At 41.3% G+C, this 19,328-nt stretch overlaps 1 protein-coding gene across 2 annotated transcripts in view; it reads left to right on the top strand.

Moving 5' to 3' along the window:
- The window catches only part of Appl (amyloid-beta-like protein), a 76,017-nt gene that overhangs the window by 43,960 nt on the left and 12,729 nt on the right, over positions 1-19,328 (top strand). For both annotated transcript variants that reach the window (XM_067155681.2, XM_068229734.1), the window contains exons 2-5: positions 9,606-10,042; positions 12,015-12,269; positions 15,107-15,297; positions 17,458-17,618. In XM_067155681.2, the coding sequence (XP_067011782.1) occupies positions 9,606-10,042; positions 12,015-12,269; positions 15,107-15,297; positions 17,458-17,618 (1,044 nt within the window). The remainder of the gene's footprint in view (positions 1-9,605; positions 10,043-12,014; positions 12,270-15,106; positions 15,298-17,457; positions 17,619-19,328) is intronic.

Here is a 19,328-nt window from a genome sequence, read left to right as displayed (position 1 = left end):
ATGATGGATTCATTTGAAGGAGCAGACCGTGTCGTGAAATTGGTTACACACTCGTATACATTTTTTGCGTTTGACTTTTCGCTTCCTTTCCTTCCGACATGAGGAGTGCTGGTATATATACAGAATGAACCGAAATTCGCGCACTCCGGCAGAAGAATGGCAATCTGGCAACACTGTAACCACATGTAGGGTAACTACCTCTGTCAGCACATATTAGTCGTGCTGTACAGTTAGTGCAGTGGATAGAGTGTTGGGTTAGCATGCAGGAGGTTGAGGGGTCGATCCTGGGTTGAGGCGTATGTTGTTTATGGCGGTATTGTATCTGGCATCTTAATCGTCAACAGCGATTGCAGCGGGTCCTCTAGAAACCATTTGCACTTACATACTACGATCCTAGAAATGGACGATTAATTGGTTTCATTGGTCATCTTTGAAAGACGCCCTTTTCCTTTCTCTCATGATTACCATATACTTAAAGATATAATATTTAGTCTTCCTAGTTTTTCCCCAACTTGCTGGGTTCGCCACTTGTAGAGATTTTACACCGTTTTACCGGACGCTTTTCCTGACGCCCTCTGTTGGTGGGGAGCGGTAGAATAACACCCACGGTATCTCCTGTCTGTCATAAGAGGCGAAAAAAAGGGGCTCCAGGGGCTCTTAACTTGGGAGCGTGGGTTGGCGACCACGGGGCTCTTAGCTAAGTTCTGGCATTGCATTCACTTACTTGTGCCAGGCTCCTCACTTGTATCTTTCCTATCTGACCTCCATTGGTCAACTCTTGTTCTTTTCCGACCCTGATGGTATTAGATTTGCGAATCCTAGGGTGTATTTCATTTTCACGCCCTTCGTGGCCCTTGTCTTTCTTTGGCCGATACCTTCATTTTACGAAGTATCGGATCCCTTCCATTCTTTTCCTTCTGATAAGTGTTCCTCTTAAAACAATAACCACCACCTATGAAGAAGGATGTATTCACAATTGCTGGTTGGTAGTTCAGTGTGTTGTATGGAAATGGAGATGCTTATGAAGACTAACACAAGTACCCAGTCCCCGAGCTAGGGAATTAATCATACTCAGTTAAAATCCTCCAATAAGCCGCGAATCGAACCCCGATCCCTATGAACCGAAGGCCATTACGTCGACAATTCAGGTAGGGAGCCCGACGCAGTTAGAAAAAAGATAAATGATAATGTATGTCCTCTTAAAAATAACCCCTGCCACCTGTTATTATCTGACTCCTTGGCAGAATTGTCAATCAATCAATCAATCAATCAATACTGATCTGCATTTAGGGCAGTCGCCCAGGTGGCAGATTCCCTATCTGTTGCTTTCCTAGCCTTATCCGAAATGATTTCAAAGAAATTGGTAATTTATTGAACATCTCCCTTGGTAAGTTATTCCAATCCCTAACTCCCCTTCCTATAAATGAATATTTGCCCCAGTTTGTGCCGCGCTGGGAGCTCACTTTAGTAGTGAAACAATCTGCAGTATTTATTTGTTGCGTCTGTTTTCTAGCCTTTATGTCAGTGCGTACTTGTGTTGAGCGAATGTTATGTGATTAGCCTACGTGTGTGATTGCTTTCCTTTAACATTAATACAGTGATTTGTTTGCGTTACAGCTGAGAACGTTACGATACGACAGCACAGGAGTACCCCGCGTTGCCTGGTGAAATTTAATAAATGCAATTAAATCCACCCCTCACACCTCGAGCCCATAAACATTATTATTTGTCTGTTTTCTCCCCCAATTCGCCTTACACTTCGATGCTGAGGTTTTTTATGTGTTGTAGTTTACCTCTAATTCTGTACAAACCAAAACTAGCCCCTGTTACCCCCCCCCCCCCCGTGCCCTTTAGTTCATAAAAGTAATTTGCAGCTGAGAGTCTTCCGCTTTTTATCTTGAACGTAAATACTGAATTTCACAAATTTATGTGCCGCCGTTTTTCCGTAATGGTGTTGAACAGATCCGTTCGATATGGCAACACTGTTGTCATAAGAGCAATACTGTTTTCTTAACATGTTATAGAAGTATGATTTCTCTGACATATTCGAAGGAAGACACGCGTGAAATGGTCCCATATTTCATCTACAGCGGGAATCTCCTGATAAGTTGATGTACATTTTCCGGTGCAATGAAGTGGCGTATGGCTTTTAATGCCGGGAGTGTACGAGGACATGTTCGGCTCGCCAGGTGCAGGTCTTTTGATTTGACTCCCGTAGGTGACCTGCGCGTCGTGATGAGGATGAAATGATGATGAATACAACACATACACCCAGCCCCCGTGCCAGGGAAATTAACCAATGATGGTTAAAATTCCCGACTCTGCCGGGAATCGAACCCGGGACCCCTGTGACCAAAGGCCAGCACGCTAACCATTTAGCCAAGGAGCCGGACTCCGGTGCAATGAGTTTTCTCACACGATATTTGGAGGCCTGTCTTTGATGCTGTCTCATATAACTGCTCTATGGCATACCTGGTTTCTTCAGTAGTTTTAGTAACGACAGCATTATTATTATTATTATTATTATTATTATTATTATTATTATTATTATTATTATTATTATTATTATTTACGAGTCGTTCGCCAGCGTACTGGCCTTCGGTTCAGAGGGTCCCGGGTTCGATTCCGGGCCGGGTCGGGGATTTTAACCTTCATTGGTTAATTCCAATGGCTCGGGAGCTGGATGTTTGTTCTGTCCCCAACATCCCTGCAATTCACACACCACACACAACACCATCCTCCAACACAATAACACGCAGTTACCTACACATGGCAGATGCCGCCCACCCTCATCGGAGGGTCTGCCTTACAAAGGTTGCACCCGGCTAGAAAAAGCCACACGAAATTAAAAACTATTATTATTAATATTATTATTAAATTTAGCAGACCTGATGTGACAGTCCTCTTGCCTTGAACTACAATAATGTACTGTCAGGTGTCAATGCACTAAGGAAATCACATAACTGAATTGTAAATACAGCGTACAGATCTCTCCACATGGTTATGCGAGTAATGAGGGGTGTAGTAAGGATGTAAAGGAGAGGGCATGTAAGTCTCTGGTAAGACCCCAACTAGAGTATGGATCCAGGATATGGGATCCTCGCCAGGATTACTTGATTCAAGAACTGGAAAGAAATCTAAAGATTTTTTTTTCTGTTTGTTTTACGTCGTACCGACACAGATAGGTCTTATGGCGACGATGGGATAGGAAAGGCTTAGGAATAGGAAGGAAGTGGCTGTGGCCATAATTAAGGTACAGCTCCAGCATTTGCCTGGTGTGAAAATGGGAAACCACGGAAAACCATCTTCAGGGCTGCCGACATTGGGGATCGAACCCACTATATCCCGGATGCAAGCTCACAGCTGCTCGCTCCTAACCGCACGGCCAACTCGCTCGGTTCTAAAGAAAATACACTCAATTTGTTCTGGGTGATTTCCGACAAAATAGTAGCGCTACGAAAATGTTGCAAGTTTGGGCTAGGAAGACATGGGAGACGAGCTGTTCGACTAAGTGGTATGTTCCGAGATGTTAGTGCAGAGATGGCATGGAATGCCATTTGTAGACGAATAAATAGGAGTGGTATTTTTAAAAGAACGAGAAAAAATTGGGCCAAATATTCGTTTATAGGGGGAGGAGTTAGGGATTGGAATTATTTACCAAGGGAGATGTTCAATAAATTTCCAAATTCTTTGCAATTATTTAAGAAAAGACTACGTAAACAGCAGATAGGGACTGCTCTAAATGCAGATCAGTGATATAAGTTGTGTCGTTGAGAAAGTTTTTTTGTGGCATTAATCGCTTCTCTTTAGTGGTTGGCCAACTCCCTAACGCCCGAGATGCTTTCACGAGCTATTGATTAAGAAGCAACAAACTCCTTCAAGCTTGCTGTAGAAACTTTTACTGGCCTAGAAGTAAGTTGCGTTTAATGGATGGAAGATGTCGTTACGGTCGGTTGGGAATCCCCTGAAGACAAATGCGGTGAGCAACAGAGAGAAAATTGTTATTGTGTTTGGAATAGTTACTCTCGGCTGAGTATCAACACTACGAGGAGGGAAAAGTCTTTATTTACAGATGTAAAAAAAAGTAAGCTACTAAACTTCCAGAATAAATGTGTATGATGAAAGTGGTTGTGGTGTGGGTTGCTGACTCGTGGACCATGGCCGACGGCTGCGACAGTCTAGAGGTCTCTTCCCATGGAGACGTAAATAAACAACGATGTACAGTAATAAGAGATCTCAATCCGATGCCGCTCGAAGGCTCGTACTCGAATTGTTCTCAATGGGTAGTGTAGATTTACTAAGCTGTAATTTCAACACTTACAATGATTTATGTTCCATTATCAAAGTTGAGAATGTGATAATCTTCATTGTTTGATAATGTAATGCCGAACAATAGCGTCGTCGTTTTATATTGTTTACAGTAGTAAATGGGCCAAATAAGTTAGTTTGTGAGTGACTGCAAGTGTTACGGATTGAAGTTTTTGTTGTTCGTGTACTTACGGCTGAATATCGATATTTAAACTCAGGCTAGAAAAACAAGAGATACGGAATCTGCCACCTGGGTGACTGCCATAAATGCAGATCAGTAACTGTAGTGCTCGTCATCGTATTATATTTCGTGCTTATATCTTTTTAATGATGTCTACGTTTGGGATTCATATTTACTGGGCCATAAGATTTATCTGTGTCGCTGCGACGTAATTTTTTTAAAAAAAAATTGCTAGGAACATTCAATACCATGCACTACACATGTGGGTTGTTACAGGAAGGAGTGGTGAGGAAATAACATTGACAGCTTAAAGGGTCTATGAGGTATCGGTTTCCGAGCCTCATGAGACATGTCTGGTCGTGACATCCCAGGGAAGGGTGGTAGCAGTTCCTCACCAGGGGTGATGTCGCGGCCAGACAGATTTAGGATAGATTTAGTATATATTCATGTAGTAAAGTAGTTAGTTTAGTTAGGTGGTGTGTTGCATGTGGAGCTGGCGATCCGCCCATGTGCAAGATGCTACAAAGTAGATTTAGAAGTAGTTAAGTAGTATATTCATGTAGTAAAGTAGTTAGTTAAGTTAGGTGGTGTGCTGCATGTGGAGCTGGCGATCCGCCCATGTGCAGGATGCTACAAAGTAGATTTAGAAGTAGTTAAGTAGTAAGTAGTTAGTATCTAGCTATAAACAGTCTGTGAGTGTTTATTTTATTGGAACATTGTAACTGGGCGAAAGCCTGTTATGTTCAGTTCAATAAATTCATTCATTCATTCATTCATTCATTCATTCATTCATTCATTCATTCATTCATTCATTCAATACCATGCACTCCTTTTTTATATCAATATATCAACTATATGTTATGTCCGGCTCCATGGCTGAATGGTTAGCGTGCTGGCCTTTGGTCACAGGGGCCCCGGGTTCGATTCCTGGCAGGGTCGGGAATTTTAAACATAATTGGTTAAATTCGCTTAAATTGTCTTCATCATCATTCCATTCTCATCACGACGCGCAGGTCGCCTACGGGTGTCAAATCAAAAGACCTGCACCTGGTGAGCCGAATATGTCCTCGGACACTCCCGGCACTAAAAGCCATACGCCATTTCATATCATTTTTTTCAACTATATCTTATTTCTGCCGGCCCCGTTGTGTGGGGGTAGCGTGCCTGCCGCTCACCCGGAGGCCCCGGGTTCGATTCCCGTCAAGGTCATGGATTTTTACCTGAACCCGAGGGCAGGTTCGAAGTCCACTTAGCCTACGTGATTAGAATTGAGCAGCTATCTGACGGTGAGATAGCGGCCCCGGTCCAGAAAGCCAAGAATAACGGCCAAGACGATTCGTCGTGCTGACCACACGACACCTCGTAATCTGCAGGCCTTCGGGCTGAGCAGCAGTCGCTTGGTAGGCCAAGGCCCTTCAAGGGCTGTAGTGCCATGGGGTTGGGTTTGGTTTGGTTTATATGTTATTACTAATAATAATAAAATAATAATAGACCTTAATTTATATATAAAATAAGAGTTTTGTCCGTACATTGCTCAGAATTTAGAAATGATGCTATTTCTGTATCGGTCGTGCCCACAGTAACAAGGAAATGCACTTTTTCATTTTCCGTAATTTCTGTCTGTATGTGCGTACTATCTACGCGCATCACGAGAAATGGGCTGAAGAGAATTTAATGAAAATCGGTATGAAACGTATGGGAATAAGTCGCTACAATATAGATCATACATAATTTTATTCACGATGAGTGAAATGGTAGGTTAGGGGAAGGCCTAAAATGTAATTCTCAAATATTTGTTATTAGTAGTCCTATCTTAATGAAAATCGGTATGAAAATTCAGGCAATAAGTCGCTACAATATAGATCATAAATAATTTTATTCACGTTCTAAATTATAAGACGCCCTAATATCACAGAGTCGAAAGAAAACTAAATATGAAAGCCTACATTATAGAAAGCTCATAAAATTGATCAACAATAACATTACATTGACCATTGTTTGTTGTGATATGTTTTGTGTCTTCTGTTGCCACTTAAATCCGATTGCTGGGATTACTGCTGCGTACCGAGTTTTTTTTTAAATTTGCTTTACGTAGCACCGACACAGATAGGTCTTGTGGTGACGATGGAATAGGAAAGGGCTAGGAGTGGGAAGGAAGCGGCCATAGCTTTAATTAAGGTACAGCCCAAGCATTTGCCTGGTGTGAAAATGGGAAACCACAGAAAACCATTAACAGGGCTGCAGGCAGTAGGGTCCGAACTCACTATCTCCCGGATGCAAGCTCACAGCTGTGCGCCCCTAACCGCACGGGGATATACTGAAGACAATGGGTTGGGATATAGTACCATATCTGAAGAACTTATTTGATTATTGTTTGCATGAAGGAGCTATACCAAATGAATGGAGAGTTGCTATAGTAGCCACTGTGTATGAAGGAAAGGGTGATAGACATAAAGCTGAAAATGACAGGCCAGTCAATTTGACATGCATTGCATGTAAGCTTTGGGAAGCATTCTATCTGATTATATCCGACATGTTTTTGAAATTGATAACTGGTTTGATAGAAGGCAGTTTGGGTTTAGGAAAGGTTATTCCACTGAAGCTCAACTTCCACTCCGGATGTATCACATGTCAATGTAAATTCTGCTATTACCTTGTGCCGCTGGATGTTCCTCACGCAGGCCTCGCCCCTGCCTCTCTAGGTCACGTCGCACTCCCAAGCACTGGAGCATTTCAGACAAAATGGCCCTAAAGTGCTTTTATAGGGGAAGCTTTCAGAATTCTGTACTGCTAGACTGGTTTCCTGTACACACACCCGGTTTTAATTGGCTAGAGAACATATTTCCAAGTATCTGATAAGTTAATTACAATCGAGGAGGAACCAGCTGAAGTGTTGACAACTTCGGTATATAAAATAAATCCTCAGAACCAGGTTTACAAACGGCAAAATAAACATTACTCTATCAAGTAATTATAAATCGATGGTCTACCCATCTAACGGTAGACGACAAAATCTTTGGAAGTTTACAAGTTCAAGTCCGTTGGCATAGATGGCATAAGAGAAGGCGCGCAGTTTAACTAGCCGGGGAAGGAAGGTACTTTTTTTTTCTAGTGGCTTTACGTCGCACCGTCACAGATAGGTGTTATGGCGACGATACAATTATTATTATTATTATTATTATTATTATTATTATTATTATTATTATTATTATTATATGAATTGCTGGAATCTGATCGTTTGTCAAGAAGAAAACATGTTACTTTGTCATAAATGATGTTTTCTATTGTATTCGTTTCGATCGACTGGCAAATTTCAACACTAACAAGTGTTAATAGGTACGAAGAATGTAATAAGACGAGGAATAGCAATACATTCAAGGTAACGTACAATTGCACGATAAACCCGCTACTGTATTTAGTGACTGATTATATCAATTGGCCAGCCTTCTTCTGTCCTCGTATAGACTTCCAGCGAGTAGCTTACACTAACTAACCACTAATGCTATTCGCTTCTCTGACTCAGATTTAACAACATAAACTTCCTTTGTAAAGTTCTTTGAATCTGCATTAAGAGTGTGCCGGTCCCTTGAGAACTCTGCTGCTTGCTAGGGAATGAAATGAAAACAAGACGAAAGAGGACGCCCCGCTAACAAAACACTGCAACAGATGCAAAGTGCTTGACTTCCTGTTCTAAAACAACACCGACAGCTTCTCGACGTCTCTGCATAGTTTGTCCTTCTCCAACACCAACCTGAATAACATCAAATACAATAGATGTTCCTGGGAAAACGAAAGAAAAATCACTGCCTAGAGCTGGGCCAGCGAATGAAGATTGATAATATCCAAAGCATTAGCGAAATAACTTTGTGGGCCTTGTAAGAGAGGATTCCAGTCTACAAAAACATACATTGTGTAAAACTCCCTTAATTCACTTATTTTCTACCATCTCTTGCATGCCTGTCGCAAGAGGTGACTAAACGGGATGACAGGCGCGGAAATGAGTCGTGGCTTTGGTACAACGTACCGGTATTGTACTCCCTGTCGATGAGAGAGCTGAATACTTCCACAAGTAATCCCTGCCTGTCGTAGAAGGTGACTAACAGGGCCATGTGGCTATCGGTGCTGTAATGTCTTAATTTGGCTCCTGCACTCAGCATCATCATATTATAGATGTTCTATTGTTCATTTATTTATTTTCGAATTGAGCCTCTATGGACTGCGTGTTAACAATTAATCTCATTTTCAGTGTCTGTTCGTCTGCCCGCTTTGACATCCTGCCAGTATCTCTTGAGCGCATCGATTAGCGCTTTCTTCAGCTCCTCTAGTAAAGGGCCTCTCCGTCTTCTGGCTTCTGTCTCCACCATAAAACCATGTTAGCTTTTCACCATCGTTCTGAAACTAAACCTGTCTTTGATTTCACCCTTCGTAATGCCCACCTCTCTCAGATATTTCTCACACTCTCTGAATCATCTCAACTTGGTTGCCTTTGGTTTTAGAAAATTCCGGATTTTCTTTGCGAGCCGGGCATTATTCATACAGAAAATGGGCTCATAAAACAGCACTCTTCTCTTTCTAATCGTTGTTGTTATCGGTTCCATCTTATTGTGTTCTTCCTTTATTGGATTTCAGTCGAACCTGACCGTCAACCCATCTGTTGCCTAAGATCTTCCGTAGTAGCCTGCGTTCTCTCTTAAGTAGTTGATTGACTTGTCCTTTTCGATCCATGCACAGGGTCTGTATAAGCCTTCTGGTCTAACATCAGTGCTGCAATGTCTTAATTTGACTCCGAAACTCAGCATCATCTTATTATAGATGGTTTTAGTCAAGTGGAACGCTCGCTTCTTGACTCTTGCAATCTTTCCATGGTCTGTTAACATCCATTCTGGACCATCACAGGTGTTCGTCATGTACTTTGTCTTCTCAAAGGAGATTTGTAGTCCTACTTTCTCTGCCGTTTCTTTAACAAGGATTATTATTATTATTAGATTGAATCGTCGGTGTGTAACCAATGAATTTTTTGTGCAATATTTACTAAAACATGATTTAATCATGCATGATAATGACATGCCCATGTTCCGTTCTCGACATTAACGGATCTTTTGTATCTGTGTTGCAGACAACCTGAAACCCAAGAAGCCGATCGACATAGCCGCTCTGAAGGGCAAGGAACAGGAAGTGTTCGATGCCGTGGACGAGGCAGCAGCCTTGGATGAGGACGAGGATGAAGATGATGAAGACGAGGATGAGAGTGACGCCGAGGAGGCTGCAGATGACGCTGGAAGCGAGGATGAAGAGGACGACTACGTGGATGATTACGACGGTTCTTCGGATGTCGTTAGCAGTACGGTGGCCGCCCCTGCTAGCAAACAGCAGAACATCCCCACCCCCAGCCCGACTGCCGCCCCCGCCAGCTCTGCACCTCTGCCATCTCACAACACCCCTGTTCCGACACCCGACCCTTACTTCACTCACTTCGACCCTCGAGTGGAGCACCAGATGTACAAGGATGCGCAGCAGAGGCTGGAGGAGATGCACCGCGAGAAGGTGACAAAGGTAAGTGGCTGAACTCTCTCAGCACTTAGGAGCACCTGGACATCAAACCTGCAACTTTAAGGGCCATTTTTCAGTTCAACTCTATTGAAAGAAAACTAAAATTGTCCTTAAACTATGGCACTTAATCTGCTGTTGCTCATAGGATTGGCAGGTGTCCCGTATTACACGCGATTTCCGCACTGAAGAGCATACGGGACGCCCTTTTTCCCCATATTTAAACAGTTCACTTTTGCCGTTGTTGAAGTTATATACTTACAGCAGCTTGAAAAAGACTTACCATTGTTGAAACTTATCAGTAATCGCCAAATTTCAAGTCCGTGTTAATTTGTAGGAAAGAAGACCATTTCTCCGGTCGGGAACTTAAGTCATTAATAGATCAACGCGTTCCAAACCTTCAGAATGAAGTAAAATCTAACCTAAAGAGCTTTTACATTGCTGCAATAAATTATCTGAAAAACAATGACTTTAGTGATGTTAATATTTTTAAGAAACTACTAAGAAATGATTATTTTTTTGAAATTTACTAAAATTTGTCCACCTTTTAATTGGATAGCTTTTATGAAGAATTTTCTTCCCATAACATTAAATTACGTGATGTTGGAGCTAGATATATCTGTACTGATACTAATCAGAGTTGTAATGTGAGCTCAAAATGGGTGAATTTGGAACAGCATCTAAATTAACTTTAGAGAAGGATTTTTAATGCTATTTGTTCGGTGCGTGGACCTATAGAGATCTTTTGACCCTGCTTGCACCATATGATATGAACATTCGTGTAATTGGAATTGCGGAAGTGTAGAGTGTTGAATGTGAGGAAATGAACGACACAAACACCCAGTCCCCAGGCCAGGGATATTGCTCATTTATAATTAAAAACCCCTGACCCGGCCGGGAATCTAACCCGGGGCTGCCGGGTGACAGGCGGACGCGTCGCCCCCTACACCCCGAGGCCGGTCTGTTCCAAATATACTAATGTTGGTATCGTAGTTTGTAAGTAGATCTGGTTCAAATGCATACGTTGAAAAAATTTAAATGGAATGATGAAAGGAATAGATGTTTAGCAACTCTGATGAAGTTAGAAATTCAAGTCTCACTTAATTTTGATCGTAGTTGTTAGAAATTTCATAACTTGATTAAGGGAGATTCAGCATAATTGAAAAAGGCTAAAAGTGAAGAAAAATACGGTTTTGAACTTTTATGTAGAAAATGAGATAGCAAGATACTGTGATAAAGTTTGTGCCTACAGTGTAATTATATTGCAGTAAATTATCTCTCAGTGTTTTCTTGAGCAAGTATCGGTCTATCGTGTCGACATGACCTGACTCTTATTAGCATTTCAAAAACCTGGCAACTCTAGGTGCTCATTACATCAGCGGTCCTTCAAAGGGGACAATACCTTGGGGCGCCGCTGTGATCGAAAGTTCATATATTGTTAATATGTGACCTGCATTTTTCGGCAGATTTAATTAACATAAAAAAGGCGGACTGTTTCGCTGAACTTCGTCGAGTGAGGAAGGTGAGATCATCATCATCATCAGCATCATCATCATTATGAATGACATAAATATGTATTATGGCTGGGGGTCATCTGAAAATATGCGTTGCGGAAGTTAGTGTGACGGAGGTGTAACCCTAGCAACCATGCAGGCTGTGATGTAAGGTATTGTTACCTAGCAACCGTGCAGGCTGTGATGTAAGGTATTGTTACCTAGCAACCGTGCAGGCTGTGATGTAAAGTATTGTTACCTAGCAACCGTGCAGGCTGTGATGTAAAGTATTGTTACCTAGCAACCGTGCAGGCTGTGATATAAAGTGGCAATAGAGTATGCGACACACAGCAGACACAAATAGCTCTCTCCACACTGACAAACTCTGACCTACAGTTTTGGACACTTAATATACAGCTAGCCATTACATTAAAGTAAACTATTATTTTCTAAATGATTTGCAAGGCACTGCTTGTTGTTTCCAGGTGATGAAGGACTGGTCCGACCTGGAGGAACGGTACCAAGACATGCGGTCCAGCGATCCCAAGGCGGCCGACGACTTCAAGAAGCGCATGACGGAACGTTTCCAGAAGACGGTCCAGGCTCTTGAGGAGGAAGGTGATGCCGAGAAACATCAGCTCGTGGCCATGCACCAGCAGCGAGTAATGGCGCACATCAACGATCGCAAGAAGGAAGCCATGGGCTGCTACACTCAGGCTCTCAACGACAACCCACCAAACGTAAGTAGTCTCTGCACTTGACTAGACATGATATCACCGGCGTACAGTATTAACTACTGGAGTGGGAGGGAGGAATTGCAGGAGAAGTTCTTCTAACTCTAGCAGTTTTGTGGTAAATATTACTGTTCTTTGTTTCGGTGAAAGTTTTATCCAACAAAATGGGTAAAGGTTGGTCGTGTCAAGAAAAATAAAAACAAGTATAGGATATAGAATTAAATGTCCTGTAAAAATGTCTGTGTGCGTTTTCTCCATAACTCTAACAATTTTCCAGATAATGGTACTTTACATGTCAAGAGAGTATTTCAACCGTACGATCCCCAGGGTTTGCAGTCGAGTGTGGTATAGCGAGTGGATTAGGTGGGGGTGGGGGGAATCTGTAGTGGTGCAAGTCCAGCAATCTGTTTTCTTTATAAGACTTATAACATTGTAACGCATTGTATATTTGTAACATATTAATTATACCATTTACATTCTGAACTATAATTAACTCTCTCAACACTAAACTAATTCGGTTCTTTTATTTTCGACAATGAAATCTGTAAGGGAGCATTATATTTGTTACGTTTCTGAGCTTTTTACTTTTTCCATTTATTTTCCATTGTTCTTATTTGAAATCATGCATGCAATTACAATTTTTTCATATTCACATCTCAAATTGTTACATTAGTATTAATATGCTATCTAAAATACAAAATGTTGTTGGTAAAGGTCCTCCAGTGCAATTAAGAATTTTTTTTACTTCATGTGGTAAAGTTCGAAACATTTGGGTAAACAGAGAGGCATATTGCTATTATCATCGTAATTGGGCATATGTCTTTACCTGAATTACTGATGGAAGGTAGTGATCATTATTCATCATCATCACTGTCATCCAGTTTGGTTCATGAATTCCAGTTTATTAGTTTATTCCATTGTTGAATATTTCTGCTCTACCTGCCTTAACAGTGCTCATACTGGATTAGTAGACACTCAGCTGAAGCAAGCAATGTGTATCATTACAGGATGCATCCGACCAACTAACACACACTGGCTTCCCACTCTAAGCCACATGCCACCTCCATCTCTAAGAAGATTACAGTCACTGCTTAACTTATGGAAGAAAATAGTAAAGAATCCTCACCTCCCTATTCATTCTGACATAGCAGCTTCTCCATCTAAACGACTGAAATCCAGGCACCCTTCTTGGCGTACTGCAATGAATCTACAGGACACCTCCTTTAATGTATCGAACACCTGGAAAGAACAATGGCAACAGCAATCCTCATTACCACATCATTGAGAACCCCTGCAAGTGCCCAGATGGTTTTTCCCTTCCCAGACGGCAGTGGAGGACACTAAACCAAATTAGGACAGGCCAAGGTAGAAGATGTGGAGCCACTCTCTTCAAATGGACATGGAAGAGATCACCGCAATGTGACTGCGGAGAAGAGGAGCAGACAGTGGATCACATTGCATTTGAGTGTCCTTTGCATGCTTATAGAGGCTCTATAGAGGACTTGCACTGTGTCTCAAGTGAAGCTCTTTTCTGGCTCTCAACTTTTGACATGGAACTTTAGTTATGAACTTGAGATGGTAGATGTACATTGTATATAATATTCTATTCATCATATGCTAAATAAATAAATAAATCAGGTTTGCTATCGCTCAAAGAATCAAAGACACTGTGATGCCGTTGAAGGAACGAGCAGGAAAACAAAGCACACAGAACACGTTTCCTACTATTAAAACAAGCATTCATATTCTATCCAGTAAGGAGAGGGGTCCAATCTAGCAGCAGGATAAGAAACGGTTTCATGTTTACCAACGTGTGATTATTTATTAGTTAATAAAACCAAGCCTGCGCTGCTTGAGCACCATGTATGACAGTAAATAAGGGAGCCTGAGCAACGCTGTGTTAAGGTGGACAGTGGGCAGCTACGAAAGGAACTGTAGAAGCCTAAGGAAATGAAAGTCTGGGGCCTTTTAAAGGGGAATACACTGTCTATGAGTAATGTTCCCTGGCTACTCGCTAACCAATCTACAGACTGAGGAGACAGATAAAATGCGACAGGGAGGTTGATCAGACATAGTTGTAATTGAGACTGGTATCAGCAGTGTTGAAATTAGATTTCTAATCCTAAGTTGTGGGCAGAGCTGCGAGTACCGCTAGTGTAATATGATTCGCTCAAAATCTAAAAAGGGAAACAAGGCCATGGAGCTAGTTACAAATAGGGGATCGTGGAGGCGTTTAGTTAATATTCACGGAGGCTTGCAGAACACTGAAGGCATTGCAGTCTATAATGAGAACGGATCTCCGGAGATTTCAGCCCGGCAACTGAGTGGCGTTCAGAATGACGCAGTAAGATTTGTCAGGAATGGTAATCACAGTTTAATGCTCAGAATCCTGCAAAGGGATTTGATCTACTACGGAGAAGGTGGTTTGCCCTCAACAGAGTCCCAACAAGTCATGGACGATGCAGCTCTTTGCTACATGAATGGGGCATGCAACTTTCCCCTACGTGTCTTTGTGGTATCACGAATCAGACAATCCAACGTATTGTTAGGGATTGTCTGAAGAGATTATTTTCAGGATCTACAGAGAGACTCTTTGAGAGCTACTGAACAGGTTATCGTTTGCCTGGGCAACTTAGATCCGATATTGCTTGAAATATCTGTTTGTCGTTAGCTGTAAATGTTCATCTGTAAATATACAGTGCCATAAGCTAAATAAATGCGGTAAATACATAAATTGACAAGGGACAAACAATTATTAATTCAATATTCCATACTAAAGATAATGTGTCTTGAAAGGGTGAACATGTAAACACAATTTGACATGAAACATGATTTGTTTTCAGACCCACCGTGTCCAGAAGTGTCTGCAGAAACTGCTCCGAGCACTCCACAAGGACCGTCACCACACCATCTCTCACTACCGCCACTTGCTAGTGTCGAGCTTCGAGCAGGCTGAACGTGAGAAGGCTCTTACCCTGGAACACCTCACCGATATCGACAAGATGGTCAACCAGTCACTCCAGATGCTTGAAAGGTTTGTTCTACTTACGCTGTTGTTAACCTGTTACTGACCTCAGTCAGTCAGTGGGATGTTACTGTTGAAAACATCTAGGAGTTTAGGGCATCTTCCAGCTCTGTGATATTAGGAAATTTGAGGCCTACACTCTCACCCTTACGCTCCCATCATGAATGATTCATTTTGCTCAGGGTGGCCATTCTTCCCAGTTGGTCCCATTATTTTATGTTGTCCCATTGGTTTTCCATTTTTTCTCATTTTGCAAAACACTTTTGCAAACAAAGTGTATTTACAGATGGGCTATGTAACATATATTAGTTTTTTTTAAGCTCCACCTTGTCTCGTTATTTCAGGTTTCTTTTTTCTGGAATCTTGATTATATTGTGAGCAATGACTTTCGAAGATAGGGCATATTATTATTTCATGATCAGTTTTTCTCATCCAGCTCCCATTAATGGAGAACTAGAAGACAAAGGAAGCATATGGGACTAGGTAGATGAAGATATTTATATTTACAGACGATATTGTGGTCTGGGGGACCCCTCTGTGGCTCAGGTGGCAGAGCACCGGCCTCTCGCCGCTGGATACTGTGCTTCAAATCCCGGTCACTCCATGTGAGATTTGTGCTGGACAAAGTGGAGGTGGGACAGGTTTTTCTCTGGGTACTCCAGTTTTCCCTGTCATCTTTCATTCCAGCAACACTCTCCGATATCATTTCATTTCATTTATCAGTCATTTATCATTGCCCCAGAGGAGTGCGACAGGCTTTGGCAGCCGGCACAGTTCCTATCCTCGCCGCTAGATGGGGGCTTCATTCATCCCATTCCTGACCTGGTCGAATGACTGGAAACAGGTTGTGGATTTTCATTTTTATTGTGGTCTGCGGAATGAACATTAAAGGAGCGCAAGAACAAGAAAATTGAAAAATATAAGAGAAAGGCATTGTGAAAATTGATGATCAAAGCCTTGAAATTGCTGACAGTTTCAAATATCTAGGGAATGAGTTAATGGAGAATACAAGGCTGGACATGGAGATTAGCAGGAGGGTACAACAGGGCAACGCATTCTACTAGAGTGTAAGAAATAAGGAAGTACCAAGGGAGTGTGAAGAGATAATGTACAAAATGTATTATGCACCGATATTAACCTATGCAGCTGAGATCTGGGCAGTGACGAGTAGGGAGGAAAGTAGAATTCAAGCCAGCAAAATTAAATATGATAGGAAAGATAAGGAAAGACAGATTGAGAAACGAAGATGTGAGAAAGGAGATGGGAGTGGAAAGCCTAAATGAGAGAATTTATATGAGTAAACTAGGAAGAGGAAGGAGGAGAAAGGAATAATAAAACAGATGATGCAGTTCAAGAAGAAGAAGAAGAAGACGATGAAGAAGATCATCTCCTTCTTGACTCCCTTAACATTGCTACACTAATCAAATATACCAAGCTCAATAGCTGCAGTCACTTAAGTGCGGCCAGTATCCACTATTCGGGAGATGGTGGGTTCGAACTCCACTGTCGGCAGTCCTGAAGATGGTTTTCCATGGTTTCCTATTTTCACACCAGGCTGTACCTTAATTAATGCCATGGCTGCTTCCTTCCCACACCCAGGTCTTTCTTGTCTCATTGTTGTCATAAGACCTATCTGTGACAGTGTGACATGAAAGAAGCTTGTAAAAAAACAAAAAACAAAAAAAAAACCAATCAAATAATATGCAGTCTACTGCACAGAACTTAAATACCAACTTTTGAGAAATTCTGTTCATTTGTAAAGCATGAAGATACACTTTCCGGTATCAACTCAGCTAATGTAACTTACAAGCATTTCAGTTTGTTGTAAATACAAATCAGTCTGTCGACTGTCCTTATCATCGTCAGTAGACTGAGAGACGATTGATTTGAACAGTAGATTTGGACAGACAGTGTAATAATAAATGTTTTCAACAGACTGAAAAGCTTTTAAGTTACAAATTCTGTTCAGTCATTTCCTGTGATGTCATAACAGAGTGAACATACTTTCAATTTACATATACCTGATCCAAGATAAAAATTATAAGGAAAATATTTGAACTGTACAGACAAAAATTATAATTTCATTTCAACAAATGTTGTTTGTGTTTCTGTGGATAGAATAGTGTCTTCAGATTCCATCTTAATGTTCACAATATCTTTGTCTTTCAGGTTCCCAGATCTTAGCACTAAGATTGGCCAGCTGATGGAAGATTACATTCAGGCTCTGCGAAGCAAGGACGAAACTCCCGGATCTCTTCTTGCGATGACTCGTGATGCCGAGGCAGCAATTCTGGACAAGTACAGGGCTGATGTTGCTGCCAAACAGGAAGGTTGGTAACTTTCTAAGTTCTTGTTGTTTAGGGTTATTATACCAGCAATTACCATGAATTGGGGTGACTTCAGACAAATTTGAAGGTTTATCAGAAATCCTGATATGAAAATAAGAGTGAAACTGAATTTAGATGAAGTGGATAATGTTTCACACATGTTCTTCATGTGAACAAATAAAGAGAAATTTGCTACCAACCATCCGTTGAAGGATAAATGAAGTGTTCCAAAGTTTCCCTGGATTTGAGGTAACTTCTTCCACTACATGTTTAATATGGAAGACAAAGTTACTCTTGTAACACAAGCTATTTTGGCCACTTAAATCAGTAGTAAACTGTCAACAGTTCAAAAATACTGTAACACACCGCAAGTCTGTAGAACAGGAAAGCTTGATCAGCTGTAAGCATAAATAGAGCAGAGTCAAAGGTTATCACAAGTCAGATTTTGCAGCTTAAATTGAAAGTACTAATTGTTTAATTTAATAAAATTCACATATGAAAGCCCTGAATAATTATTACATTCACAACACCACAGATCGAATTGCCAAGGTCATCCGCAAACACAATATAAAAACAGTCTTTGGCACAGTCACTAAAATTGCTCACAATCTGGGTAAAACCAAGGACAAATTGTCCTCACTTTTACATCCTGGGGTATATAAAATTCCCTGTACTTGCGGTAAGGTATACATCGGGCAAACATGCCGGTCCATTGGCACCCATATCAAGGAACATGAACGTAATATTCGTCTCAACCAACCAGACAAATCAGCAATAGCTGAACGTGCTCTGTCGTCGGGTCATAATGTCATGTTCCAAGATGCTCGAGCTCTTACCCACACTAGACACTACAGGTCCAGGATTATACGGGGAGCTGTGGAAATACAAAGAAATCCTATCAATCCTATCAAACTGGACAGCGTTCCAGTTTTCAAATACTTGGGTAGCGTTATATCAAATGACAACCTAGCAAAACATGAGGTGAACAACTGAATCAATAAGGCAACACAATTTTACCACCAGGTAAGACACCTGCTGTGGGATGAGCAAATACCCATGAAAACAAAAATGACATTGTACAAGGTATTACTTAATTGATAGCCGATCATTAAGAATTTACACCCGTAGTTTCCTTCCCTACCACTTCTATTTATTATTGTAATGGATGTAGTAATGAAATCTATTAAAAGGAAAGAACAGGCAGATATCAAAGCCTTCACATTTGCAGATGATGTTGCGATCTGGAGTGACTCAGAAAAGGAATTGGAAGAGAGAATGCAAAGCTGGAATGAGGAGTTTAAGAAATATGGTTTAAACATCGGGAAGACCAAAACGGTGTTGATCAAAGTGTATGGGGAAGGAGCAGAACCAATAATCATGTTAAATAAAGCCCAACTGGACAGCGTTCCAGTTTTCAAATACGTGGGTAGCGTTATATCAAATGACAACCTAGCAAAACATGAGGTGAACAACTGAATCAATAAGGCAACACAATTTTACCACCAGGTAAGACACCTGCTGTGGGATGAGCAAATACCCATGAAAACAAAAATGACATTGTACAAGTCCTATTATACACACATTCTTACATACAGTCTTGAAACCACAACACTGACCAATAGAGATAATTCCAAACTTCAGGCAGCTGAAATGAAATTCCTATGCACTATGATCCAGAAAATCAGAAAAGACAAGATTAAGAATGAGAAAATT

Source organism: Anabrus simplex, chromosome 11, assembly GCF_040414725.1.
Source record: "Anabrus simplex isolate iqAnaSimp1 chromosome 11, ASM4041472v1, whole genome shotgun sequence".
Classification (NCBI taxonomy): Eukaryota; Metazoa; Arthropoda; class Insecta; order Orthoptera; family Tettigoniidae; genus Anabrus; species Anabrus simplex.
The sequence above is the reverse complement of the archived record's forward strand: the minus strand, read 5'-3'. Positions and strand labels throughout refer to the sequence as shown.